At 38.6% G+C, this 27,814-nt stretch overlaps 5 protein-coding genes across 5 annotated transcripts; 1 reads left to right on the forward strand and 4 right to left on the reverse strand.

The window, feature by feature from the left end:
• Window positions 1-114: 114 nt before the first annotated feature.
• Window positions 115-5,439, reverse strand: LOC120774598 (serine-rich adhesin for platelets-like). The gene is made up of 2 exons (XM_040104328.1): window positions 5,298-5,439; window positions 115-5,215 (listed from the first exon to the last, which is right to left on the reverse strand). Exons 1-2 carry the CDS (start codon window positions 5,437-5,439, stop codon window positions 210-212), a joined length of 5,148 nt encoding a protein of 1,715 aa, XP_039960262.1. The 3' UTR covers window positions 115-209.
• On the reverse strand, window positions 5,440-9,090 carry LOC120774600 (flocculation protein FLO11-like). Its single transcript, XM_040104330.1, has 4 exons — window positions 8,725-9,090; window positions 7,565-8,639; window positions 6,668-7,189; window positions 5,440-6,604 (listed from the first exon to the last, which is right to left on the reverse strand). The coding sequence occupies exons 1-4, from the start codon at window positions 9,041-9,043 to the stop codon at window positions 5,440-5,442; spliced, it is 3,081 nt and encodes a 1,026-aa protein (XP_039960264.1). The 5' UTR covers window positions 9,044-9,090.
• A 7,409-nt stretch (window positions 9,091-16,499) lies between these two features.
• Window positions 16,500-21,172, reverse strand: LOC120774795 (exonuclease mut-7 homolog). The gene is made up of 9 exons (XM_040104584.1): window positions 20,870-21,172; window positions 20,612-20,749; window positions 20,338-20,549; window positions 20,073-20,278; window positions 18,976-20,000; window positions 18,636-18,861; window positions 18,122-18,555; window positions 17,933-18,048; window positions 16,500-17,871 (listed from the first exon to the last, which is right to left on the reverse strand). Exons 1-9 carry the CDS (start codon window positions 21,060-21,062, stop codon window positions 17,767-17,769), a joined length of 2,655 nt encoding a protein of 884 aa, XP_039960518.1. The 5' UTR covers window positions 21,063-21,172; the 3' UTR covers window positions 16,500-17,766.
• Window positions 21,173-21,605: 433 nt separating this feature from the next.
• Window positions 21,606-24,771, forward strand: LOC120774088 (IWS1-like protein). The gene is made up of 6 exons (XM_040103421.1): window positions 21,606-21,758; window positions 21,860-23,164; window positions 23,225-23,396; window positions 23,462-23,825; window positions 23,883-24,293; window positions 24,359-24,771. Exons 1-6 carry the CDS (start codon window positions 21,740-21,742, stop codon window positions 24,479-24,481), a joined length of 2,394 nt encoding a protein of 797 aa, XP_039959355.1. The 5' UTR covers window positions 21,606-21,739; the 3' UTR covers window positions 24,482-24,771.
• Window positions 24,772-24,837: 66 nt separating this feature from the next.
• On the reverse strand, window positions 24,838-27,062 carry LOC120774089 (dynactin subunit 4). The gene is made up of 7 exons (XM_040103422.1): window positions 26,865-27,062; window positions 26,643-26,788; window positions 26,457-26,587; window positions 26,236-26,390; window positions 26,002-26,164; window positions 25,340-25,940; window positions 24,838-25,273 (listed from the first exon to the last, which is right to left on the reverse strand). The coding sequence occupies exons 1-7, from the start codon at window positions 26,991-26,993 to the stop codon at window positions 25,075-25,077; spliced, it is 1,524 nt and encodes a 507-aa protein (XP_039959356.1). The 5' UTR covers window positions 26,994-27,062; the 3' UTR covers window positions 24,838-25,074.
• Window positions 27,063-27,814: the final 752 nt, after the last annotated feature.

Raw genomic sequence — 27,814 nt, forward strand, 5'->3', positions numbered from 1 at the left:
AACCGATAACGTCAGAAAAAAAGGAGATTTATATTTTATACTTAACTAAAATGATTAAACTAATTAAATTAAAGCTAACAAATTAAAAATTATAAAATTGACTGCTGCTAAAAACATTAACATTGCGAAATATCGAGAAATTTGGTAACTTCGCAACCCGAAGATCATAACGGAAGTAAGGCTGCTTGTATCTTCATCCGTACATGGTACTATTTACTTAGCACTGTCAAATGCACTAATATATCACAATCTGTGCCATGCAACACAGATTTATAAGTGGCGCTAGATGACAGAGCGGGAGTTGTAGTTTCCATAGCAACAAGATCCTCGGTTGTTCCTTCTACTCTTGATAATGCAGTAATACCCTTTAAGGCGCTGGAAGATTCAGCGACTGTTGTGCTCTTTTCAGTTAAAGACGAAGTGCCATAAGATCCATCGACTGTTTTGCTTTCTTCAGTTGCTGATGAAAATGTTGTACCATTTGAAGTAGTGTCCGATTCGTCGACTGTTGTGCTTCCTTCAGTTGATAAGGATGTTGCAGCATCTGAAGTAATGGAAGATCCATCGACTGTCGTGCTTCCTTCAGTTGATAGGGATGTTGCAGCGTCTGAAGTGCTGGAAGCTTCGTCGACTGTTGTGGTCTCTTCAGTTGATGACAACGGTGTTGTAACAGCTGAAGTGCTAGAAGATTCGTCGACTATTGTGCTCTCTTCAGTAGAAAGGGATGTTGTAGCATCTGAAGTGCTGGAAGATCCGTCGACTGTTGTGCTTCCTTCAGAAGATAGGGATGTTGTAGCGTCTGAAGTGCTAGAAGCTTCGTCGACTGTTGTGGTCTCTTCAGTTGATGATAACGGTGTTGTAACAGCTGAAGTGCTAGAAGATTCGTCGACTGTTGTGCTCTCTTCAGTTGATGATGATGGTGTTGTAACATCTGAAGTGCTAGAAGATTCGCCGACTATTGTGCTCTCTTCAGAAGATAGGGATGTTGTAGCGTCTGAAGTGCTGGAAGATCCGTCGACTGTTGTGCTTCTTTCAATAGACAGGGATGTTGTAGCGTCTGAAGTGCTGGAAGCTTCGTCGACTGTTCTGATCTCTTCAGTTGATGATGACGGCGTTGTAACAGCTGAAGTGCTAGAAGATTCGTCGACTGTTGTGCTCTCTTCAGTTGATGATGATGGTGTTGTAACATCTGAAGTGCTGGAAGATTCGTCGACTGTTGTGCTCTCTTCAGTTGATGATGATGGTGTTGTAACATCTGAAGTGCTAGAAGCTTCGTCAACTGTTGTGCTCTCTTCAGTTGATGATGATGGTGTTGTAACATCTGAAGTGCTAGAAGATTCGTCGACTGTTGTGCTCTCTTCAGTAGAAAGGGATGTTGTAGCATCTGAGGTGCTAGAAGATTCGTCGACTATTGTGCTCTCTTCAGTAGAAAGGGATGTTGTAGCATCTGAAGTGCTGGAAGATCCGTCGACTGTTGTGCTTCCTTCAGTAGATAGCGATGTTGTAGCGTCTGAAGTGCTGGAAGCTTCGTCGACTGTTGTGGTCTCTTCAGTTGATGATGACGGCGTTGTAACAGCTGAAGTGCTGGAAGCTTCGTCGACTGTTGTGCTCTCTTCAGTTGATGATGATGGTGTTGTAACATCTGAAGTGCTAGAAGTTCCGTCGGCTGTTGTGCTTCCTTCAATAGATAGGGATGTTGTAGCGTCTGAAGTGCTGGAAGCTTCGTCGACTGTTGTGGTTTCTTCAGTTGCTGATGACGGCGTTGTAACAGCTGAAGTGCTAGAAGATTCGTCGACTGTTGTGTTCTCTTCAGTTGATGATGATGGTGTTGTAACATCTGAAGTGCTAGAAGATTCGTCGACTGTTGTGCTCTCTTCAGTTGATGATGACGGTGTTGTAGCATCTGAAGTGCTGGAAGATTCGTCGACTGTTGTGCTCTCTTCAGTAGAAAGGGATGTTGTAGCATCTGAAGTGCTGGAAGATCCGTCGACTGTTGTGCTTCCTTCAGTAGATAGGGATGTTGTAGCGTCTGAAGTGCTGGAAGCTTCGTCGACTGTTGTGGTCTCTTCAGTTGATGATGACGGCGTTGTAACAGCTGAAGTGCTAGAAGATTCGTCGACTGTTGTGCTCTCTTCAGTTGATGATGATGGTGTTGTAACATCTGAAGTGCTAGAAGATTCGTCGACTGTTGTGCTCTCTTCAGTTGATGATGATGGTGTTGTAACAGCTGAAGTGCTAGAAGATTCGTCGACTGTTGTGCTCTCTTCAGTTGATGATGATGGTGTTGTAACTTCTGAAGTGCTAGAAGATTCGTCGACTGTTGCGCTCTCTTCAGTAGAAGGAGATGTTGTAGCATCCGAAGTGCTAGAAGATTCGTCGACTATTGTTCTCTCTTCTGTAGAAAGGGATGTTGTAGCATCTGAAGTGCTGGAAGATCCGTCGGCAGTTGTGCTTTCTTCAGTAGATAGGGATGTTGTAGCGTCTGAAGTGCTGGAAGCTTCGTCGACTGTTGTGGTTTCTTCAGTTGCTGATGACGGCGTTGTAACAGCTGAAGTGCTAGAAGATTCGTCGACTGTTGTGCTCTCTTCAGTAGAAAGGGATGGTGTAGCATCTGAAGTGCTGGAAGATCCGTCGGCAGTTGTGCTTCCTTCAGTAGATAGGGATGTTGTAGCGTCTGAAGTGCTGGAAGCTTCGTCGACTGTTGTGGTCTCTTCAGTTGATGATGACGGCGTTGTAAAAGCTGAAGTGCTAGAAGATTCGGCGACTGTTGTGCCCTCTTCAGTTGATGATGATGGTGTTGTAACAGCTGAAGTGCTAGAAGATTCGTCGACTGTTGTGCTCTCTTCAGTCGATGATGATGGTGTTGTAACTTCTGAAGAGCTAGAAGATTCGTCGACTGTTGTGCTCTCTTCAGTTGATGATGATGGTGTTGTAACATCTGAAGTGCTAGAAGATCCGTCGGCAGTTGTGCTTCCTTCAGTAGATAGGGATGTTGTAGCATTTGAAGTGCTGGAAGATCCGTCGGCAGTTGAGCTTCCTTCAGTAGAAAGGGATGTTGTAGCGTCTGAAGTGCTGGAAGCTTCGTCGACTGTTGTGGTCACTTCAGTTGATGATGACGGCGTTGTAACGGCTGAAGTGCTAGAAGATTCGGCGACTGTTGTGCTCTCTTCAGTAGAAAGGGATGTTGTAGCATCTGAAATGCTAGAAGATTCGTCGACTGTTGTGCTCTCTTCAGTAAAAAGGGATGTTGTAGCATCTGAAGTGCTGGAAGATCCGTCGACTGTTGTGCTTCCTTCAGTAGATAGGGATGTTGTAGCGTCTGAAGTGCTGGAATCTTCGTCGACTGTTGTGGTCTCTGCAGTTGATGATGACGGTGTTGTAACAGCTGAAGTGCTAGAAGATTCGTCGACTGTTGTGCTCTCTTCAGTAGAAAGGGATGTTGTAGCATCTGAAGTGCTGGAAGATCCGTTGACTGTTGTGCTTCCTTCAGTAGATAGGGGTGTTGTAGCGTCTGAAGTGCTGGAAGCTTCGACGACTGTTGTGGTCTCTTCAGTGTATGATGATGGTGTTGTAACATCTGAAGTGCTAGAAGATTCGTCGACTGTTGTGCTCTCTTCAGTAGAAAGGGATGTTGTAGCATCTGAAGTGCTGGAAGATTCGTCGACTGTTGTGCTCTCTTCAGTAGAAAGGGATGTTGTAGCATCTGAAGTGCTGGAAGATCCGTCGACTGTTGTGCTTCCTTCAGTAGATAGGGCTGTTGTAGCGTCTGAAGTGCTGGAAGCTTCGTCGACTGTTGTGGTCTCTTCAGTTGATGATGACGGTGTTGTAACAGCTGAAGTGCTAGAAGATTCGTCGACTGTTGTGCTCTCTTCAGTTGATGATGATGGTGCTGTATCATCTGAAGTGCTAGAAGATTCGTCGACTATTGTGCTCTCTTCAGTAGAAAGGGATGTTGTAGCGTCTAAAGTGCTGGAATCTTCGTCGACTGTTGTGGTCTCTTCAGTTGATGATGACGGTATTGTAACAGCTGAAGTGCTAGAAGATTCGTCGACTGTTGTGCTCTCTTCAGTTAATGATGACGGTGTTGTAACAGCTGAAGTGCTAGAAGATTCGTCGACTGTTGTGCTCTCTTCAGTTGATGATGATGGTGTTGTAACATCTGAAGTGCTAGAAGATTCGTCGACTGTTGTGCTCTCTTCGGTAGAAAGGGATGTTGTAGCATCTGAAGTGCTGGAAGATCCGTCGACTGTTGTGCTTCCTTCAGTAGATAGGGCTGTTGTAGCGTCTGAAGTGCTGGAAGCTTCGTCGACTGTTGTGGTCTCTTCAGTTGATGATGACGGTGTTGTAACAGCTGAAGTGCTAGAAGATTCGTCGACTGTTGTGCTCTCTTCAGTTGATGATGATGGTGTTGTAACATCTAAAGTGCTAGAAGATTCGTCGACTGTTGTGCTCTCTTCTGTAGAAAGGGATGTTGTAGCATCTGAAGTGCTGGAAGATCCGTCGACTGTTGTGCTCTCTTCAGTTTTTGATGATGGAGTTGCACCTTCCGAAGTACTAGAAGATCCGTCGACTGTTGTGCTCTCTTCAGTTGATGATGATGGTGTTGTAACATCTGAAGTGCTGGAAGATCCGTCAACTGTTGTGCTCTCTTCAGTTGATAATGACGGTGTTGTAGCATCTGAAGTGCTGGAAGATCCGTCGACTGTAGATAGGGATGTTGTAGCGTCTGAAGTGCTGGAAGCTTCGTCGACTGTTGTGCTCTCTTCAGTTGATGATGATGGTGTTGTAACATCTGAAGTGCTAGAAGATTCGTCGACTGTTGTGCTCTCTTCAGTTGATGATGATGGTGTTGTAACATCTGTAGTACTAGAAGATTCGTCAACTGTTGTGCTCTCTTCAGTAGAAAGGGATGTTGTAGCATCAGAAGTGCTGGAAGATCCGTCAACTGTTGTGCTTCCTTCAGTAGATAGGGATGTTGTAGCGTCTGAAGTGCTGGAAGCTTCGTCGACTGTTGTGGTCTCTTCAGTTGATGATGACGGTGTTGTAACAGCTGAAGTGCTAGAAGATTCGTCGACTGTTGTGGTCTCTTCAGTTGATGATGACGGTGTTGTAACAGCTGAAGTGCTAGAAGATTCGTCGACTGTTGTGCTCTCTTCAGTAGAAAGGGATGTTGTAGCATCTGAAGTGCTGGAAGATCTGTCGACTATTGTGCTTCCTTCAGTAGATAGGGATGTTGTAGCGTCTGAAGTGCTGGAAGCTTCGTCGACTGTTTTGGTCTCTTCAGTAGATAGGGATGCGTTGCGTCTGAAGTGCTGGAAGATCCTCGTCGACTGTTGTGGTCTCTTCAGTTGGATGATGACGGTGTTGTAACATCTGAAGTGCTAGAAGATTCGTCGACTGTTGTGGTCTCTTCAGTTGATGATGACGGTGTTGTAACATCTAAAGTGCTAGAAGATTCGTCGACATTTGTGCTCTCTTCTGTAGAAAGGGATGTTGTAGCATCTGAAGTGCTGGAAGATCCGTCGACTGTTGTGCTCTCTTCAGTAGAAAGGGATGTTGTAGCATCTGAAGTGCTGGAAGATCCGTCGAGCTAGAAGATTCGTCGACTGTTGTGGTCTCTTCAGTTGATGATGACGGTGTTGTAACAGCTGAAGTGCTAGAAGATTCGTCGACTGTTGTGCTCTCTTCAGTTGATGATGACGGTGTTGTACCATCTGAAGTGCTTGAAGATTCGTCGACTGTTGTGCTCTCTTCAGTAGAAAGGGATGTTGTAGCATCTGAAGTGCTGGAAGATCCGTCGACTGTTGTGCTTTCTTCAGTAGATAGGGATGTTGTAGCGTCTGAAGTGCTGGAAGCTTCGTCGACTGTTGTGGTCTCTTCAGTTGATGATGACGGTGTTGTAACATCTGAAGTGCTAGAAGATTCGTCGACTGTTGTGCTCTCTTCAGTAGAAAGGGATGTTGTAGCATCTGAAGTGCTGGAAGATCCGTCGACTGTTGTGCTTCCTTCAGTAGATGGGAATGTTCTAGCGTGTGAAGTGCTAGAAGATTCGTCGACTGTTGTGCTCTCTTCAGTTGATGATGACGGTGTTGTAACAGCTGAAGTGCTAGAAGATTCGTCGACTGCTGTGCTCTCTTCAGTTGATGATGATGGTGTTGTAACTTCTGAAGTGCTAGAAGATTCGTCGACTGTTGTGCTCTCTTCAGTAGAAAGGGATGTTGTAGCATCTGAAGTGCTAGAAGATTCGTCGACTGTTGTGCTCTCTTCAGTAGAAGGGGATGTTGTAGCGTCTGAAGTGCTGGAAGCTTCGTCAACTGTTGTGCTCTCTTCAGTTGATGATGATGGTGTTGTAACATCTGAAGTGCTAGAAGATTCGTCGACTGTTGTGCTCTCTTCAGTAGAAAGGGATGTTGTAGCATCTGAAGTGCTGGAAGATCCGTCGACTGTTGTGCTTCCTTCAGTAGATAGGGATGTTGTAGCATCTGAAGTGCTAGAAGATTCGTCGACTGTTGTGCTCTCTTCGGTTGATGATGACGGTATTGTAACAGCTGAAGTGCTAGAAGATTCATCGACTGTTGTGCTCTCTTCAGTTGATGATGACGGTGTTGTAGCATCTGAAGTGCTGGAAGATCCGTCGGCAGTTGTGCTTCCTTCAGTAGAAAGGGATGTTGTAGCATCTGAAGTGCTAGAAGATTCGTCGACTGTTGTGCTCTCTTCAGTAGAAGGGGATGTTGTAGCATCTGAAGTGCTGGAAGTTCCGTCGGCTGTTGTGCTCTCTTCAGTTGATGATGATGGTGTTGTAACATCTGAAGTGCTGGAAGATTCGTCGACTGTTGTGCTCTCTTCAGTTGATGATGACGGTGTTGTAGCGTCTGAAGTGCTAGAAGATTCGTCGACTGTTGTGCTCTCTTCGGTTGATGATGACGGTATTGTAACAGCTGAAGTGCTAGAAGATTCATCGACTGTTGTGCTCTCTTCAGTTGATGATGATGGTGTTGTAACATCTGAAGTGCTGGAAGATTCGTCGACTGTTGTGCTCTCTTCGGTTGATGATGATGGTGTTGTAACATCTGAAGTGCTAGAAGATTCGTCGACTGTTGTGCTCTCTTCAGTTGATGATGACGGTGTTGTAGCATCTGAAGTGCTGGAAGATCTGTCAAATATTGTGCTTCCTTCAGTAGATAGGGATGTTGTAGCATCTGAAGTGCTGGAATCTTCGTTAACTGTTGTTCTCTCTTCAGTTGTTGATGGTGGAGTTGTACCTTCCGAAGTGCTGGAAGATCCGTCGACTGTTGTGCTCTCTTCAGTTGATGATGATGGTGTTGTAACATCTGAAGTGCTAGAAGATCCGTCGACTGTTGTGCTCTCTTCGGTTGATGATGATGGTGTTGTAACTTCTGAAGTGCTAGAAGAATCGTTGACTGTTGTGCTCTCTTCAGTTAATGATGATGGTGTTGTAACATCTGAAGTGCTAGAAGATTCGTCGACTGTTTTGCTCTCTTCAGTAGAAAGGGATGTTATAGCATCTGAAGTGCTGGAAGATCCGTCGACTGTAGATAGGGATGTTGTAGCGTCTGAAGTGCTGGAAGCTTCGTCGACTGTTGTGCTCTCTTCAGTTGATGATGATGGTGTTGTAACAGCTGAAGTGCTAGAAGATTTGTCGACTGTTGTGTTCTCTTCAGTTGATGATGACGGTGTTGTAACAGCTGAAGTGCTAGAAGATTCGTCGACTGTTGTGCTCTCTTCAGTAGAAAGGGATGTTGTAGCATCTGAAATGCTGGAAGATCCGTCGACTGTTGTGCTTCCTTCAGTAGATAGGAATGTTCTAGCGTCTGAAGTGCTAGAAGATTCGTCGACTGTTGTGCTCTCTTCAGTTGCTGATGACGGTGTTGTAACAGCTGAAGTGCTAGAAGATTCGTCGACTGTTGTGCTCTCTTCAGTTGATGATGATGGTGTTGTAACATCTAAAGTGCTAGAAGATTCGTCGACTGTTGTGCTCTCTTCAGTAGAAGGGGATGTTGTAGCATCTGAAGTGCTGGAAGTTCCGTCGGCTGTTGTGCTTCCTTCAATAGATAGGGATGTTGTAGCGTCTGAAGTGCTGGAAGCTTCGTCGACTGTTGTGGTTTCTTCAGTTGCTGATGACGGCGTTGTAACAGCTGAAGTGCTAGAAGATTCGTCGACTGTTGCGCTCTCTTCAGTTGATGATGATGGTGTTGTAACATCTGAAGTGCTAGAAGATTCGTCGACTGGGTTGCTCTCTTCAGTTGATGATGATAGTGTTGTAACATCTGAAGTGCTGGAAGCTTCGTCGACTGTTGTGCTCTCTTCAGTTGATGATGACGGTGTTGTAACATCTGAAGTGCTGGAAGCTCCGTCGACTGTTGTGCTTCCTTCAGTTGATAGGGATGTTGTAGCATCTGAAGTGCCGGAAGCTTCGTCGGCTCTTGTGCTTTCTTCAGTTGATGGGAATATTATACCATCTGAAGAGCTATAGGATTCGTCGACTGTTGTGCCTTTTTCAATTGTTAATGACGATTGTTGACTTTTTGTGGTTATTAGTTTGAGCGTTACGGGTGATTCCGCAGTAGTAATTGATGTTGCCCTGTCTCTTTCGGTAATTGGACTGGGTGTTGTTAAATCTGTGGAACGGTCAGTAAGTTTTGTGTTATTAACTGCAATTTGTTTTTTTTTTAATAGAGGTCTCTTAAATTCCTTCATACTTACATAGAAGACCAGTCGTGCTCTTATTATCTAGAATCAATGAGCCACTTTCGGGTTTTGGCTCATCATAAATATTGAACGGTTCTTCCGAAATTGTACTCCATAGAGGAGTATTATATATAGAATAAGGAGTAGTTGAGGTTGTGATCTGGTCAGTGTTGGTCGCCTCGGTAGTTATGTTGCTTTTGTTTTTGCAAATAGTGCGAAATTGTATAATAAACTTAAGGGCCCCAAAGCCACTATGTAAAACGACGGTTTTGTTTATTGGCATATCGTTTCCAAGAACGATCAAAAGGCAAAGCATGAATATATGTTTTAGCATTTTTGTTTATATAAATATTCGATTTTGATATTGACATCTGTGTAGTGCATCCAAGTGTTGTCACTTTAGTGTTTATTTTTAATGTTTTAAGATTCTAGGACTGTTTTCAGGCACTGGTTTAACCGACCGTTTTTCCCGTTACTGAAAATAAAGGATGTTTTGTACAATAAGTTGCACAGAATATAGAAAATAATATGGCATCCATACATAACTGTTTTAAAAGAAAGAAAATCGGTCTACCACTACACTTATTTCCCATAAACAGTTTAAAATTTCATCAGTGCCACTTTAAATTGATAAATTAAGTTCCGATTTTTAATAAAACTTTGCCCAAAAGGTGTCTTTAATTTTATATGTCGGTCAGTGTGGTATATAAATAGTATAATGTGTATAAAATTGCTCGGTTGAGATTTCAAACCCTAAAGTAGCTTCCTGGCTTTGATTCTTGCAAGTTGCAGGAGTATAAATGTTAGCCCTTCCTTACTTTTTTTTTACTAGCTTTAGGTTATGTACAATATTCATATGTACTCCATTAACACTCTACCGCGCAGGATATATGTATATATACGCTAACTAGGCTCTTAGTTTTATCTGAACATATGTCCTTTTCTCCTAGAGGCTGCTCATTTGTCGGAACTGCCCATAGCGGACTACTATTGCATATAGTTCTCATGCAAACTGATTGATTAAAATCCAGTTCTCAGTAGTCAATGGGGAAGGAGTCAAACACACCACCATTTGCTAAAATGGCAAAAATTGCTGTATGTGATCCTACCACAATGGCATATAGCTAACATAGACTGTGACAAAATAGCATCCGGAAATTGTAATAGAATTCCTCCGGTAAATGATATTTAAAAAAAAAATGAATTTTGCTCAGTTGGTAGGACTGTCCTTAATTACTATACCCTATATGTGTGCGATCTGTCAACCAGTTTATTCACAGTAGCTACTGAAGTCGGTACACCTCATTAGTGCGTTGCGATTTTCACAATGGATAAAAATATCGATGAAAGAATTTGTCTCAAATTTTTAATTTCTAACCAAGTTTCTTGTGCTTAATCGTCGCAAATGTAGGAAGGAAGAGATGGCAATAGAGCTCGACATCTCTCGCTCTCGATTCCGTTCAAATGATTTTGGTGGATATTTTGGTTAGAAAGCCATTCTTTCTCGGCTCGTCCCGATCAAGCCGATTTTTTTAAGAGTACCGTTGTTGTTGTTGTAACAGGTACCTAATTCCATTGGAATGGTAAGAATTAAATAAGTTGTCATTGAGGTCATCCAACTGTAGGCCCAGGAAACGTGCTGTTTCGACAGGGTTAGACTATAGGGGGAGAGGTGTCAGATGTGCGGGGTTAACAGGACATGCAAAGATGTGGCTAGTGTCATGCGGGGACTCAATGCACGCTGGACAAAAGTTTTTTAGAAAAGAGCACTGTAAACAGGTCTCTTCGAACATGCTAGGTCGTGCGAATTCCGCTTTCATTGAGAGCATTATAACTGCCGATGAGGCATAGATTTATGAATTTGACATGCAAACAAGTCAACTGTCATCGGAATGGAACCCGTTTTCAGTCGATCGAAGAGATAAAACAAAGTTCTTATGAAAAATGTTTCGAGGACTAGAAAAATCGTTGGCATAAGTAAATAACATCTGGTGGGGATAGCTTTGAAGGCGACAAAATATCTATTTTTGAAAACTTCTTTATTTCTGGAGGGGATTATAGCTTATTTTGTAAATATCTTATTAGTTTTAGGTTATTTACAACACTTTTTTTTGGATATTTCATAAAGTAGTTAATTTTATTCTTGTTTCTTGGTTGGATTGAACGAAGAAATTTAAAACTCACTTGGAATGCGCACTAAAAAATTAACAATACACACAATTTTTCGATTATTTAAATAAATTACAACATTAAATATCCGGTTTAATGTTTAAAACATTTTATTTAGGGGTGTGTGGTTATCAAGTATTTAATTTTATATTTATGATATAAATTGAGTTCGACGCTTATACATTTATCATATCAAATATGTAAATATCCTTTTTAAATCACTGAAAATGCATAGAATTTTTTGGGCACTTGTGTCACTTCAAAACAAACAACAAACAATGTTTTAAATATATTAAAAAATATAATTCAAAACTTTTTTGCTAATCTTTGATATTCATTGCTTTTATTATTTTTTTTATATTTTAAATTAAGTTCATTTTTTACACATCAAAATTCAGTTGATTAAAAATTTTTAAATATCACTGCTAATTTTTCTAATCACTATTTATTTTAGTATAGCAATTTTTGACCAAAATACTTTCAAGAAGCTTGGTTGTATTTATTTAAAACAAATACATTTTTCAACAACATTTTTTTTCATTATTTTTAAACAATTTTTTTGTTCCTTTCAAAAATCCTTTTTTCGAATCACTAAGAAATTTAGTTCACATATTTTTCCATTTAACACATAATATTATCCTTTTTCTCCAAACACTGGAAAACATATTTTAATTTCATTTATATTATGTCCACTTAAAATATTTATGATTATTACACAAGATATTTAAAACAAAATCAGTATTTTAAATGCCAAAAATTTCTCACCACATATTTTAACTTAAAAACTCTTTCTCAATCTTACATATCTATTATTTTTGAAATTTTATCACACGCAGCTTGAAATCCTTGAAGATTTTTGTATTAATCCTTCTTAAGTCACTGAAAAATCATACAATTTTATTTTGTTTTTTCTTTTATTTTAAATTTTTATAAAACTTCTTTAAAACAATTTTAAATATTTACTTAATTTTTTTTTGTTTTGTATTTAACAGTTATAAGTAGTTATTTTCTTACACTTTTTGCACGCTGAAAATTTGTCTCACAACATGCGGATTTTTTTATCCTGTTTTTAGGATTAAATCCTGTTACACTAATCTTTTCACAAGGACACCAAGCACAATGCACATTATTATTTATTTTATTATTAATTACTTATTATCCACTTATAGTTCACGTTTTCGCGTCGACCCGTTTCGAACAACTGCAATCGAATTTTAATGTTTCACTATTTTATTGAGTTTTTTGTTGCGCAATAATCATATGAAAATAATTTTGCACACATAGTTTTGCTCGCAGTTAATCAAATCACGCGACGTATTTCGAGACATTTTCAATATTTTGTTTCGGAACGTGATTGGGCGTCATTCTTGCTTCCACTCTGTCTGACAATTCTGAAGTAAGCTAACCTAAGTTGGCTTGTATGTGCGCCAAGCGGTGAGACTACCAATATGTTGCTACAAAACTGTAACGAGTCTATGAACGAAAAACAATAAAATAACATTATTGGAATTTTTTCGTTTAAGTATTTATAATTTCATTGTTCATTCTCACAGCGGAAAAACTGAAAAAGAATTTCAGTTCAATCGGAAACACAGACAATATTTCCTGTTGAGTTAACCAATGTGTATTTCAAACGCTTGAAATTGAAAACTTCATAAAAATGCTATCGACCCTCTTAAACATCCGGGATATGGTCCATTGAAGCCATAGACACGTTAACCCATAAGCATAGGTGTTCTGCTGCAAGTAATGCATTTGAAACGAGGCTCAAGTTAACAGTCATAATGAAAGCGGAAATCAAAAATGGCGTGGAAAAAGCTTCGCTCAAAAACTCATTATCTGCCCGAAAATGAGTTAAACGCTTCTTAGACCTCGTCTGTTAAGCCATCTTTTTCTTTATTGGCGTAGACACCGCTTTCGCAGTTATAGCCGAGTCAAGCCATACTCGTTAAAAAAGAGTTCCAATTAAGTCAAAAGAAACCATCATCAATGATACATTACTTTATTGATGTCTGGCTGTAGTGGAACTGCAGGAACCTGCAAGGCTCATAAGCTTGCTAAGTCAGGTATTACTGTCTTACTAATTGCAGAATGGGAACACTTCTTGCTTGTTTGGGCCTCAGGCAAGCTCGGCAAGCGTTGGTCAAATACTAGCAACTTCGTGCCCGCACACTCCTCCTGGCTCAGAGTATATCGTAAGATGTCTATGAGCTACTCGCGCTTAGCAAAGTTCACCTTTCAACAGTTTTAGAGGTCCTAATTAGACACTGCCCGATCGGAATATATGTGGTAAGATTGAAAATTTTGCCAAATGCCATTTGCATTAGCTACTTGAAAGAAGATGAGAGAGAATTATCTCAGCACTTTATTTTCGAATGGGGGGAAAAAGTTTTATTAGATTTCATCCTTGGAGTAGGATACCACGCATAACTCGCAAAATATTGAATATCCTTCTTCGAAAATTCATGGTGTATTCTTAAAATATGAATAGATATGCCCTTAAAGTTGTAAAACATTATTATTTAATTCTCAAAAATCGCATTTTTTACATTTGTCGAAAAGCACTTCAAAACGCATCAGCTTATTGAACTAAAGAAATTATAACTGAAGAAATAACAAATATACACCATACATGTATAAATTTTTGTATTTTGCTCCCTTACCTACAGTGGTGTAGCTAGGGAGGGCGAAGGGGGCCGTCGCCCCGGCCGCAACGTCTTGAGGGCGGCAAAACTATCTTCGCTGTTTTTTAATATTCAGAAAAATACTTCAACAATTTTTTTTACAAAATTTGTTATAAAAGATAAAGAGCTGTACACTCACAATGTAATAATCTGAATAACAATGAAAAATATTAATTTTTACTCGAATACTCTTCAGTCTTTGAATTTGTCTTATATCTTTCTTAAATATAATGATAGAACTTAAAGATAGAACTTTTCTAGCTTTGTCTAGCGACGTGTCACTCTCACACTTGCCCTATGCTTTGAATGTAACAAATACTTTTATTTCTCCAAATTTTCAAAAATGGTATTTAAAAACTCTAATTCGGGCAAAAATTCCTGCAAATTGTGTCAAAAGTGTACAAGATATAGGGCGAAAATGTTGTTTTTCTATGGCTTTTAATAAGATATCTTGAAAATTTACTAGCAATTTCCTCAAAAACCGTATTGCGAGAATTTTGGAACTTCAGAATTTGCGTGGCTTCTAGTTCGTAAATTTTATATACTTAATATCGAAGATATTTTATAAAAATTCACTTTTATTCGAACCACCTCATGAAACTTGTAGGTAGGTAGATAAAGGGGGGCGGCAGAACATCATTGGCCCCGGGCGCCCGAAGTTGTAGCTACGCCACTGCTTACCTGCCTCTTACTTGCCGTCCCCGACCTACCACATTTTTTGGTAAATCTCGTTTTTTGTATCAACTTAGCTCTCTTTAATGGTAATACACTGATTACAGCGACCCTACAACTTTTCGATACCATTTTTAGGGGTTATGTACATATATATAAATGTTCAGGATGACGAGACAAGTTAAATTGCGAGTGACTGTCTGTCCGTCTGTCCGTCTGTCCGTCTGTCCGTGTTAGATTATTATTAGATATATTAATGAATCTTGGTATGCATATTTCTTGGCAAAAGAGCAAGGACGGATCGGACCATTACCTCGTCCACAAAATCCTATTAATCGAAAACCTAAAAAATGTGGTTTGAAAAGTTTCAAAAAGTGGGCGTGGCCTCGACTCATAATAATATTGGGAGATGGGTGTAGACACATTTCAACTAAATTCAGTATATACATACCTAATTAATCTTGTCATTTGAACATTACAGTGTGTAAATAGGCGAAATCCGACGAAAACCACACCTTCTTCCCATTTAACAAAATATTTATTTTTTTCACTTTTCAGTACAATTAAGAACCATTCGATGTATTCGTATAAAACTATACATCCCAAACGCCAAATTTGTCGATCCCTGTGCTTATGGCTGACTTTTTGCCGAAAATATCGGTAATAACTTTTTATGATATGTACATATGTATGTTATCGGCCAATACCTCTAGTATTTTAATAAAATTGAGAAAGCGTGTTTTTCTAATAACGGTGCATCTTTGTGAATAAAATGGATAAAATCGGGGCAAATTTTGCCCCAGACCCCACATAACGCACAAACCTTATGCGCCTGAATGTTCCCTGACTTTGATCCTGGCAAGGTACCCGAGTATGAGGTGTTCGGTTAAACGCACACTTATACCATCCTTACGGTCATTCAAAATTATTTTGTGGACTTTTTTGATGTTCTCTTCGCTAACAAGCTCTTCGTAATGGTTCTACTGCGTTCACCATCTTCGGTGCTCATTTCCCCACCTCTAAGCTTAGCATACCAATTCTTGGTGGTTTATTTTCCTGGGCTAGTGCCCGGAAAGTCGTCATCAAGCCAAGTCAACTGGCTTTCACCTCCAAAAAGCTACATTTTATGAACACGCGAAATTTCTTTTGATCCAATTTTTTCACAATAACAAAAGTTACTTCACTCGAAATAATATAACTCATAAACTAATGTCAAATTTATAACGCGCCTTTTGAAGGTTAGGGCTGACTAAGCTATTTGTATCACTTAAAACTATTTGGAATATAATGATCACGATGACAAGACGAGTTGAATTCCGAAACGGACAGTCTTCCTGGGCAGGCGATAACCTGAGTAAAAATTGAGATATGATATGGGCGGAATTGGACATTGCTACGCCCACAAAACGCCATTAATCGAAAATTTATGGTAAGCCATAATTCCACAATAAGACACAAGGCTCGAAATTTTATTTAAAAAGTGGTTTAATGAACATATCTCCTCAACCATATTAACAAAATACACTCAGATCAAATCCATCCCTACGCAATCTGTGAAAATGGGTGAATTCGGATTATAATCCGACCACTTCCCATTTAATGATTTTGATAAAAACTACTAAAAGTTCGATAAAAATTTAAATAAAAGCGCCAGAGACATATTACTCTCCGGATGATACCAGAAGACTTTATAGGAGCCGGTGTCAAACACGGCTGCTACTAATAAAGAAAAAATCCATGCCTAATTACCATATAACACAGTATTCAAGGACAAGACTTTGCACGAATAGTACCAAACTATGCAAACCGATATCGAATATGTGACCGTCAGTTCCTATTGCGAACTTTTTGTCGAACATATCGGCCAAACTTGCTTACTTGTTTGGGTTTACTTTCATAAATACATATATGATACATGCGAGTATATGCACAACTGAATTCATAACGGTTATCTTCATACATATGTATTTACATATGTTTCTACAAATGTAGCTTTGTTTTTACATTGCACAGCGTTTAAATGAGCTTAGAATTGTTTAATGAACGACTTGAAGCACGTTTCGCCGCTATTTATGTTACGGTTGTTGACCCGAAAAGTGGAGAAGAGATTTTAAGGTCTAGACATGAGAAAATCGGCATATGTAAGTAAGTGCGTAAGTATAATATACATACATATGTACATATTATAACTTCTTTGTGCACTTCATTCACTTATAAATTCTTTTTACTTACGAGTGCGAACAAACCAAATCAAAAAAACTAAAATGTCAATTTTAACATATATTTTTATTAAATTCATTTATTACAGACACATACGTCTTAAGGGTTTAGAGATTTTCACACTAGCTTATTGCATTCTAATAAATTGTTACGGCTATATTGAACGTACAGACTAACATACACACATACAAATGTATATTATTTAATTTGTATTTCGTTTCTTTCATGTACTCTCAATTCATTTCAATGTACTTTGAATTATTTGTAATATTGTTGATTTTGTACTAATTTAAGAATATGATTAGGTATACAATTTCAATTGGATGATGAAAATAAATGTCACTTTTCCAAGTCTAAAAATACAAAGATATACTTACAGGATGAAATTTAGGGTTACATAGGTATGTGTATATATAAAGATACTTATATCGAACTTTGACCGGCTAAATAACTAAAGTCAATCAGATGCAGATGCCACTTTTTACGTCTAAATTCTATATATTTTATTTATTACTTAAAAATAATTTTGATTTTGATGTAGGTAAGCCGCAGCGAACAAATCTGGGTTGCAAAATATTTTTTCATACCAACGGCAAAACTATGAGCGTATTTCTGGCAAGAAAAAAACTTCGGCTTACAATTGATAGCTGCCTCCACTTGAGGAATACTAACAAAGTTCAGACTCAATATAGGTTGAAGTGTATAGGAAGCGAAACTCAGTGATCTTAATGGTAACGGTAAACGGATTTGCAAATAAAAATTTAATTTCCCATTATTAATCAAACATTTTCAAATTTAAAATAAATTTACACTTTTTAATTCCAATTCTTTTGCATGAAAATATATGTACGTAATGCCGATGATAAATATAGATTTCTCGTACGAAAACATTTGCTTAAAAACCTTTGTTAGTTCGCAAAAATTAACAGTTAAATCATACTTGTCTGGCGTCTATAGCTGTTTCTAAACCTATATTACCGAAATTTTTATATTAGGCAAATTTGTTTACAATCATAAACTCACAATTTTTAAACTTTTTTCTAAACCTATAACTCTTTTTTTTTCATTACGCAAATTTGTTTACAAACATAACCTCAAAATTTCACAATGGTTATGTTCGTCATTACCAAACTGTAAATGCATCGTAAATTGAAATAATAATAATTTTTCTTGACCGTTCTTTTGACGGTTAAAGCTCGATATACTCGATAACTAAAAAATAATCAAAAAAAAAACAATAATAATAATAATGTTTATAGTGTTAACTTAATACCACTCAATGCAAAAAATGTCAGTCACAAGTTTTCCGCGCTTAAAATCCAGCAGCAGTATCAGCTTCGCAGTTGTTGTAAAGAATCAAATCCATTACGCTGCCATGTATTGAATGCGCACCATCCCAAGTACAAATACCGCAATTCTGAAAATACCTTTACTATGAAAACAATGTCCAGTTATTTTATATATTTAGCAATACTCACATCACATATATAAAAATGTTCTTTAGAACGCAATATATGAGAGTTAATGCGGTTCAGCTTGATCGGCTTGCCACGATAGGTGGTTTTTGATTTCAAAACATCTTGGTTCACATTTACTAAAATACGGTATGAAAATTTGTGTTTAAAAAATGTAACAGTAGCTTTATATATATGTATGTATGTACGTACACAAGTTAAATGTGCGCTCAAATGGCGATACATTGCCGGCACTCAACTCCTTGACATCATCTAAAGCTTGACCATAGCGCATAACCTGCAATTCATGCCTTAATGCCAAAATAAATTCATTACTATTGCAATGTAGGCAGCGTGTAAATAGATTGTTTTCGTAGATTTTTATATCCAATAGTCGTAGTATATTCAACACTTGCTCTACGCTGGTATCATTCGGTATTAAGAGACATTGTGTTTGTGGCAATATTTTGAGGAATAAGTCATAACGTGTGTCCCTTGTGAGTACATAACGATTCTCTCTTTTGGCTATATTTACATAGTGGCTCAAATTATCTTTGATTATTTCCATACAGTCAATGCCTAATTTGCGTAGCTCCTTCGAGAGGCCATACAACATTCTATCGCAGATGAATTTTGTGCTAATTGTGCTAAATTTTTAAATTAAATATGAAAAATTTCATATTAAATGACTTATAGACATACATATGTGCAATATGCATGAGCTTACCCAGCAAAGTTTGCGCTGACAGCAGGAACTTTAACTATGTTGACTTGGGCGGGCACAGATGTGCTGCATTCATTGTTGTGTTCCGAAAAAGCGCGTTTCATGCGGAATAAGTAACCGGTCTTTCCAGTTGTCACCTCGTTTACTACCTCGTCAAAATCCAGGCCTATACCTAAAAGAATCTCCACAATTACTTGGTACACCTGCAGCAAACAATGCGCATCCAAAGCTGCAATGGAGTAAGCATAAATCAAATTGGTACAATTTTAATTAAATTTAATTTAAAACTCTAGATTAAGCGTGTGTTTTGAGGATTTTGCAAGCAAATATTTCATTTATTTACCCGCATAAACAATTTGGTCGTGACGCAGCGGCCGATTGGCCCAATTGGAACACTGATTTGATTTGTCCAATTTTTTGCCCAAACACAATTCAGTTAATGCACACAAACTGCCCCCGGAGTTTGAGCCACAACCGAATGGAAATTTTACAATTTGTAGATACTTGAGTCGTCGCCATAATTCACGCAAGTCCAAATAGCAGGTTTTCGCATTCAAATTTAATTGTAGCGGCAATGATTTGTGTAGCATACGCAAATCTTGATGTAAGGAGAAACCAACTTTCAAAATCTCCAAATTGTTGAACACTCGTTGTCCGAGCTGCTGCCATAACTCATCGCTAAGTTGTGAAGAAAGGCAATCCAATAGGTAAACGCGATACGGGGTAGCTATTTGTAAAAGTGATATAACGTTTTCATTACAAACAGATGGCTTCCACTCAGAATCGAATGCGATAAGTAATTGTCCTTGTAAGTATTCTAACATTTCATGAAATTTTGAACGATCATCGATTAATATAACACAGTCAATTGGTAGTGCTAACGTTAAATAATTATTAGGTGTAGTTGCATTTGCACGTTTTGATTTGTTAGTGGCGCCTCCGTTATTTACGGCACTTGTAGTTTCACTGGTATTTACCAACTGAATTTCATCGCTGTTTTCGGAAGGTTGGTGCCGTTTCAAATCCTCGCGTATATCGTCTGCTATTTCCTCCAGTGGTATGTTAAAATAGTTTATCCAATATTTCACTTCGTCAAAATCGCCATATGAGGCCACATTAGTTATCAAGTCCATTTGTAAAGGCTTGGTACTGGCGGCATCACGTGCCAATTCACGATATGCATCACAACTCATGCCGCCATCGCGATATTTGTGCCATAAGAAATGCATATAAGAACAAGCCTTTGTGAAATTGAGATTGGGTGTAAAATGGCTGTCAATTTTGTATGTCTTCGCCAAGCGTGTGACTAGCTTGGACATTGGGCGATACGTTAAAACAGTATGTTTGACGTCTTTGTACTCATATTTTCTATCAGACAAAACAGTTAGTAAGTAATTTTTTGAATAAACCAACAGTATAATTTAAGAACTTTGAACTTACGTTAATATTTCATCACAATGTTCAAATACAGTCTTTTGTTTATCCAGTAAGGAGTCAAGGAATTGTACAGTGGGCAACGCCAAATCCTTAGCAGCATTAAGATACATCTCTGCCAGTGGCACTTTATCTTGTAAAATTAATGGGAATATAATATCGAAAATGCCAAAAAGGTGAGTAATTTGCAAGTTCATCGTCCAATACGCAGCCTGTAAAAAGTTGCAATTAACTATTTGTGTAAATATTTTAATTATATTTATTAATATACATCTTTGAAGTGCCCTTGTGTTATTAATTCCTTTATTTTAGGCACCAACATTTCACATATTTTATTCAGTTGATACGTGATCATCACAGATTTATATAGCGATACTATACCGCAAGTCTTCACAAAGTTGAAAGCAACCATGCGCGTGTTGTCAGAACATTTAGCTGATATCTCTGGATATTGTGTATGGAGGTCACAAATGGTTTCCAGTACTACATACATATTATAGAGTTTGATTAAGACACAGCTAAAATGTTTTAAAAGCAAGTCTTACTAAATAACGCCAAGTTTTTGTTTTTTAAATTATTACATCCTGGACAATTCGCAAACAACTTTAAGGCAAGCAAGAGAGGATCTGGATCTCTGTGGAGCATCACTTTGAGATTGTGTTGAGCAGAAGGGGTGCGTTTGTCTAGACAAAATATTTATGTAGTTATGTAGTTTTTGTTATTGTAAATTTATATCTGATTTGCGTCTGTTTTTTAAATAATATTATTATGAAACATTTAATTTTTTATTAAGATATACTTACATGAATTCCATTGCTCTTTATAGTTCTGAAACCAGTTGTCGACGTCGGCGCTGAGGGTGCGATCGAAGTTTTCGTTATTCAGCCCAGCAGCAATAGCTATATCTGGTACGACGGTTATTTTCTGCACCATATCGGAGATACAACTAAAGTCCGGGTCGTCTTCATATCCAGCTGGAATACCACGATAGCTCATCCTTAACAATATTTTGCAACGTAATTTTGTATTATTTTTTTAATGATAAAGTAAGTAATTCCAAATGTCGCTAATGTTGAGGTGCATCTCACAGCGCTGCCATCCTTTGCAATAAAGTACATTATCGAGCTATCGCACGATGTTCGAAATATTTTTATTATTTATTACCAATCAGGAAAATAACAAAATTGAAATTCATATAATGTCAATATTTCATAAATTCTTTTATAAATATAACTATAATGTATGCAACAAGTATATAAATACTAATAATTTAAATGTATTAAAATCATAGTAAAATAATTCCCTGTTTTGAATAGAATGTAAACAACATGTTATTATTCCTTCTTAACATAATTTAATAATTTAAGTTTTAAAGTAAACATATTTAATAAAAAAAAAATATTTAATTTACCAAAAAAAGATTTGTAATAATGGCGAAAAAGTGCGTGAACACCCTATATTTGACGTATTTGAAATGAATTCGAATTGTTATCGATTATTTAAATGTCGCCTCAATCATTCCTAATAATATTTTATAATTGTTTGTGTCAGAAAGCGTCAATTTTCACCTCGCGATATAAGCTAAGAATAACGTGAATTTTGCTGGGAACGTGATAAAAATAGAGGCTTGAACCGTTTTATTCGGTGTAGCCAGTAAATATATTATTAGAAAAATGGAAACTACTGAAAACGGTAAGAGAATCGTATTTACGTACATATATAGACGTGTAAGCTATAAGTGAGGTTAAGTTTATTTTCATAAAAGTTTTACGCATTTCTAATATCTTTTATAGAAGTTTCTAATGGAACTGTTGAACCCATTGTTAATGGCGCTAACACATTAACGCTTGCTGAAAAGGTTATAGAATCCGAAGATTGTCTCCCAAATCCGGAAAATAATGGAGATGACGCAGCCATAAAAACAACTAATAAAGAAAATTTGGAGAATCAAGAAACTACAGACAGCCCCAGTGTTATTGATAAGACTGCAGAGAACTCAGCGAAGTCTCGCTCATCAAGCCCTCAGACACCAGCGTCTCCCACTAAATCAGATGCTATTAACGAAAAAGTTGAAACTGAAAGTATAAATAAAAATAGCCCAAAAACAAAAAGTCGTAGTCGAAGTGGCAGCCCAAACACAAATAATGTGCCAGCTGAAAATAGTACAGAAAGCAATAGAATTAGCCGTAGCCGTAGTAGAAGTGTAAGTGCTGCTTCTAAAGATGGTTCCATAAAAGATGCAGGAAGCAAATCAAGGAAAAAGGAAAGAAATGGAGGTTCCATAGAACGTTCCAGATCGCGGAGTGGCTCGATTCGATCTCGAAGTGGTTCAAAAAGACGAAGCCGAAGTGGATCGATTCGTTCTCGCAGCCGCTCAAGAAAATCACGAAGTGGATCGCGTCGTTCGCGGACGGCTTCTCAGCGTTCGCGCAGTGGATCTGTACGTTCTCGCAGTGGTTCACGCCGTTCTCATAGTGGATCCGGCCGATCACGGAGTGGATCTAGACGCTCTCGTAGTGGATCCGTACGATCGCGCAGTGGTTCCAAACGTTCTCGAAGTGGTTCAATCCGATCACGTAGTGGTTCCAGACGTTCACGCAGCGGTTCGAGAAGATCACGAAGTGGTTCAAGACGATCGCGCAGTGGTTCATATCGCTCACGCAGTGGTTCAAGACGATCGCGCAGTGGTTCAAGACGATCACGCAGTGGTTCAAGACGATCACGTAGTGGTTCAAGACGATCACGCAGTGGTTCTAGGAGGTCGCGTAGTGGCTCTGCCCGATCTCGTAGTGGGTCCAGACGTTCGCGCAGTGGTTCTCGTCGGTCTAGGAGTGGTACTCGCTCTCGTAGTGGATCACGTCGTTCACGTAGTGGTTCAGCAAGATCTCGCAGCAGATCTGGTAGTCGTAGTAGCCGAAGTAGGAGTCGCAGCCATTCTAAGTCTAGGTCTAGATCACGATCTGTCTCAGTTGCACGCTCCAGATCGAGATCACATAGTCGCTCTAGATCAGTATCTAGATCGCGTTCGAGGAGTCATTCACGTTCGCCTTCCGTTGTCAAGAAGGGTAAAAAAAGAAATATACTAAGCGATTCTGAGGGTAAGTCTACTTCGCAGAACTGAATTTGTACGATTTTTAATTCAATTATTTATATTAAAGATGAAGGCCCTTCGACTACACAAAAGCGCGCAAAAATAACGGACACAGACAATGAGGACGAAGAGGAGGAGAAAGATAAAGCGGTTACCGAGGGTAATGAAGGCGAGTCTGCTCAGAAAAAAGCCGATGAAAGTTCTGATGATGAAAATATACCAATTGACGATAGCCGAGAGTATGTATCAGATATAATCTCCTTGTAAATTATAAATATTTCTTATAAATAATTGGTATTTTAAGAAATGATAACTTCGTCTCGGACTTTGATGCCATGTTACTACGTAAAAAGGAAGAAAAGCGCGTACGTCGTCGGAAGCGTGATATTAGCTTGATAAATGATAACGACGACTTAATCGATCAGTTGATTGTCGGCATGAAAAATGCAGCAGATGAAGACCGTCAATTGAATATGGAAGGCAGACCCGCAACGAAAAAGATTTCAATGCTTAAAATGGTTATGTCACAGTTGATTAAGAAAGACTTACAATTGGCCTTTCTGGAACACAACATATTGAACGTGTTAACGGATTGGTTGGCACCACTACCAAACAGAAGTTTACCTTGTGTCCAAATACGTGACAGCATTTTAAGACTATTAGCAGATGTAAGCTACTTTTTTTCTAATATGTATTATAACGCTAAAGTATTGGTTTATTTTTAGTTTCCCACCATTGATAGAAGTTATTTGAAGCAATCGGGAATTGGAAAAGCTGTCATGTATTTATATAAGCATCCACAAGAGACAAAACCAAATCGCGAACGTGCTGGCCGTCTAATATCAGAATGGGCACGACCGATTTTCAATTTGAGTTGCGATTTTAAGGCGATGTCAAAGGAAGAGCGACAAGAGCGCGATTTAGCACAAATGCCACGTCGACAGAAATCGCCAGAACCGCAGCCAACAACATCCTCGAACAAGAAAAAGGGTTTGAACTCGGCCTTTGCAAATTCTGACGAAAAGCCACTACGTCCAGGCGATCCTGGTTGGGTAGCCCGTGCACGTGTACCCCTACCGTCAAATAAGGACTACGTCGTACGACCGAAATCAACTGTCGAAGGAGAAATTTCATCGGTATGTGGAAAAGATAAATACTGTTGCGATAATTTGCTAAATTTAATTACAATTTTTATTTACAGTCGACGAAGCGTAAACCAAATCGTTTCGAAAAGCACATGAAAAAATTCTTAGACGCCAAACGGTTGAAATCGTCAAGACGTGCTGTTGAGATATCCATTGAAGGAAGGAAAATGGCATTATAAGCTGTGTACGGCGTCGTGTGGTCGTAATCAACATTTCTAAAGTGATAGAAAATCTACTACAATAACTTGAATGTATTGTCTGTCCCATGTATATTCTATTGTAATTGTTCTACTACTCTTTATATGCCTAATGCTAACTGCTGGATATTGCTTACTGAAGAACCCATCAATATGCATTAGAACAAATATGTATGTTGAAATACATATATCACAGCGTTTTGGAGTATTTATGAAAATGTGTACCCATCGTGGTTAATGAAATTTAAATAAATATAAATCTATTAAAATTACCTCAACCTCTTTCCAATAACTAAATTCTATGTGCTAAGATCAACGGGTTAAATAAAAATCTAAAATGCTTAGTACCCATTTTATTTAGCATAAATAATCGCTAATAAGAGGCTACAATGCATCTCCTGGTGCATAATGCACACATAATAAATATCGAAGGATCCGTTATTCTTTTGAAAATACTGCAAGAAAGCAAAGTTATTTGCAAAGCAAATCATGAAATGACATTAAGCTCACAACTGGGATTATTCATTCTGTAGCGTAATAATTTGCTCTAAAATTATAAATATTTCACAATTAACTTATTCTCCTAATATTTGTCCAGCATCGATAAACACGCGTGCACTCAACGTATGAGAAGTTGGTGTGTTGGTCACCGTATTTACATATGTATACTCCATTGTGAAACCCACTTTCACCAAATCGCCAGCTTTCAATGATTCATCAGTTGTAAATGGGAGACGTATTGAGACCTTATTCGATTTACGCCAGATAATAAATCTTTAAATAAATGTAAAAAAAAAAATCAGCATTTGTTCGTATGTTTCATTAGAATAAATAAATTACTCTGGTTCCTCGCGCGGCGTTTGTACATCTTCGTCGAATTCAGTAGAATCGTCGCGTTGATTGAGCACAAAGTTTAACTCACTGTTATTTAATTTGACATTTGCCTTTTGCTGAACAATACGTGGATCCTCTATAAGTGATGTTTGTCTTGAAAGTGTGGTACTCGTCAACGAAGGCGAACTTGTTATTGATTTCAGCGATTCGGCAGCTGCGCTTGTTGCTGTGTTTTCTTTAATTTTGCAAGCGAGTTTAAACTCTTCAATCATTTCCAATTCTTCAGCAAGCGTTGGTAATTCCTTTATTTTTATTGACATGTCATGCATTGTTGGATTAGTAAGTTTCAGTATAATCGAACCCGATTTTCCAGCATGCAACACTTCCTCACTGCGCACGAGTAAAACGTCTGGAACGTGATAATTTGCGAACAGTTGTATACGATACTTCACCGAGGTGGGATGGTATTCCGGTTTAATCACATTATGCTCACATTGACGACAGCGCAAGGAACGTTTAATCCATAAAATTCTGCGTTGCGGATACAACTTATTCACAGTGAATGGCTGATCGGATGGTTGGCCATGGCGTTGCTGAATATTGCTTACTGTGAAAATGCACGAGTTTATAAAAATATTACATGTATGCTTTGAATTATAGTTATTTACCGTTGCGCAAATTTATTGGCTGCGTGAAAACATCTGCGGGTAGATCTTCAAGTTCATCTGTAGCAACAGAAGGCGTGATGTTCACGGGCTTGGCTTTCTGAGTGTTTTTATCAGGCCAACCGATTTGTCGACGTATCATCGAAACGGTCAAACCAGTGCGATCCTAAAATGAAAGCGTTTGGTATTGCAATTAATTTTTTTTCGTTTTTATAATTTAAAACAAATTTTACATACGGTCAAGGATGGGAATTTGTGTGCTTTTGGCGTTTTACGTCTTAAATACTCCTGCTTCTCTTGTTTGTCTTGCAAAACGACCGCCTGATAATATTCCAACAATGCATTAAAACGCGTCTGGTATGAACATTCGTTTTCCGGCCATGCACCAGTCGCTGTTAGAAGGATTGCAAATATGTACTACCATATAAACATCAGCTTATTTATATATTCCCACTTACCAACATTCTGATCAGGTATGCCGACGTCGCGCGATGTCCAACGGCAACCCAAACAAGAAAGATAGTACATTTTCTTCGTTACGGCCTTAACGCCATCACCTTCGCCCTCCTTTGGAGAGTCATCCGTTTTCCTATAACAAACCCAACATCAAGTTTCTAGACAATTACTGATATACACTAGCTTACTTCGGTACCACGACCATTGTGGCTCGCGCAGATAAAGTATGTTGACAGCAGGGACAATTGAAACAATTGGTGCAGCAATTCTTTTTATGTTTTGCCTCCGATGACGGTATGTTTTCCAAACAATTGGAACAGAAATGTGAGTCCACCTATTGAACACAATCATATATTCACATATAAGTATGTATGTATGTAGTCTGCCCAATTGGGCAACAAATTACTCACTTCATGGCAGACACAGAAACCACACCTCAGCTTCAAGCAGTGACGACAGAAAAATAGTTTCGTTATTGGATTTACAAGGCCACAGGTGCAGGCATAGCTCACAACACTATTTTGCATGAAATTCGCCATAGTTTTACAAAATGTTTACGATTTTGACTGTGCTAGAAAAGCAAATCTTCTCCAAGAGGCGATTATTATGTGGCGATGACTGCACTGCTGTAGAGTTGCCAACTTTATTTTATTCATTCATGTGTACCGATAAGTTGAAAAGTAGATACCGAAAATATTGTGTACCTATTTTAATATGAAACATTAAACCTCGATTAAAGATATTAATAAAGAATATTTATTACAGCTTTACATTATTACTTTTTTGGGACTTATGTTGTTGAGACGAGCTGTTGTTGAACAGAGCTGAGATAAATTTAACGACATGATGTACCAGAAGGGGAATGCTTTCGCATTGAGAATTTGTTGTTGTTGTTATAAAGGTCTAATCCCCGCTTGTCGGTTAGTTTCAGTTTGGTTGTCATCGGAATCAATTAACATTTGTTATGTCGGGGTCGATTCTGGATAAATAGAAGTTTAACCTGCTATAGTATTCAGAACAAAGTAGAGCAAGGGTCACTCTAGATTCTCGTGTCAACTCGAGCTCTACGTTTGCAATAGGTAGTGGTGCGAAAACATCAGATAACATCCGCTTGGAGACCATTATATTCCTTGACAGGGAGCATGTGGGTCTCGGTGTGCTAATGATCAATCGGATACATCAAGACGCATCCTGTTATAGTCCAGACGGCAATACTTTGACACGTCTGAAGCTTCTTCGTCTGCGTTTCACTACATCCAGGCGACCATGTAGATGCGGCGTAATTTAAGACTGTCCGGCCAATTGACTTCTATGTTGCCAATAACGTTTCTCTCTTATATTTCCCCAGAAGCCAGCTAGC

The sequence above is a fragment of the Bactrocera tryoni genome, chromosome 4 (genome assembly GCF_016617805.1).
Source record: "Bactrocera tryoni isolate S06 chromosome 4, CSIRO_BtryS06_freeze2, whole genome shotgun sequence".
NCBI classification, from domain to species: Eukaryota; Metazoa; Arthropoda; class Insecta; order Diptera; family Tephritidae; genus Bactrocera; species Bactrocera tryoni.

Excerpts from the sequence above, each read along its gene's own strand:
- LOC120774598 (XM_040104328.1), bottom strand. The coding sequence starts at position 5,439 with ATGTTACAACACCGTCATCATCAACTGAAGAGACCACAACAGTCGACG. Across the intron at positions 5,216-5,297 it reads TCCAGCACTTCAGACGCAAC|GAAGCACAATAGTCGACAGA; the intron begins GCATCCCTATCT and ends TATCTACTGAAG.
- LOC120774600 (XM_040104330.1), bottom strand. The coding sequence starts at position 9,043 with ATGCTAAAACATATATTCATGCTTTGCCTTTTGATCGTTCTTGGAAAC. Across the intron at positions 8,640-8,724 it reads GAGCACGACTGGTCTTCTAT|ATTTAACAACACCCAGTCCA; the intron begins GTAAGTATGAAG and ends ACCGTTCCACAG. Across the intron at positions 6,605-6,667 it reads AGCACTTCAGATGCTACAAC|ACCGTCATCATCAACTGAAG; the intron begins ATCCCTTTCTAC and ends AGATGCTACAAC.
- LOC120774795 (XM_040104584.1), bottom strand. The coding sequence starts at position 21,062 with ATGAGCTATCGTGGTATTCCAGCTGGATATGAAGACGACCCGGACTTT. Across the intron at positions 20,001-20,072 it reads CATTGTGATGAAATATTAAC|AAAATATGAGTACAAAGACG; the intron begins GTAAGTTCAAAG and ends TTTGTCTGATAG. Across the intron at positions 18,556-18,635 it reads GTCAGCGCAAACTTTGCTGG|CACAATTAGCACAAAATTCA; the intron begins GTAAGCTCATGC and ends TTAAAAATTTAG.
- LOC120774088 (XM_040103421.1), top strand. Across the intron at positions 23,165-23,224 it reads TATACTAAGCGATTCTGAGG|ATGAAGGCCCTTCGACTACA; the intron begins GTAAGTCTACTT and ends TTTATATTAAAG. Across the intron at positions 24,294-24,358 it reads TCGAAGGAGAAATTTCATCG|TCGACGAAGCGTAAACCAAA; the intron begins GTATGTGGAAAA and ends TTTTATTTACAG.
- LOC120774089 (XM_040103422.1), bottom strand. The coding sequence starts at position 26,993 with ATGGCGAATTTCATGCAAAATAGTGTTGTGAGCTATGCCTGCACCTGT. Across the intron at positions 26,789-26,864 it reads GTTTCTGTGTCTGCCATGAA|GTGGACTCACATTTCTGTTC; the intron begins GTGAGTAATTTG and ends TGTGTTCAATAG. Across the intron at positions 26,588-26,642 it reads ACAATGGTCGTGGTACCGAA|GAAAACGGATGACTCTCCAA; the intron begins GTAAGCTAGTGT and ends GGTTTGTTATAG.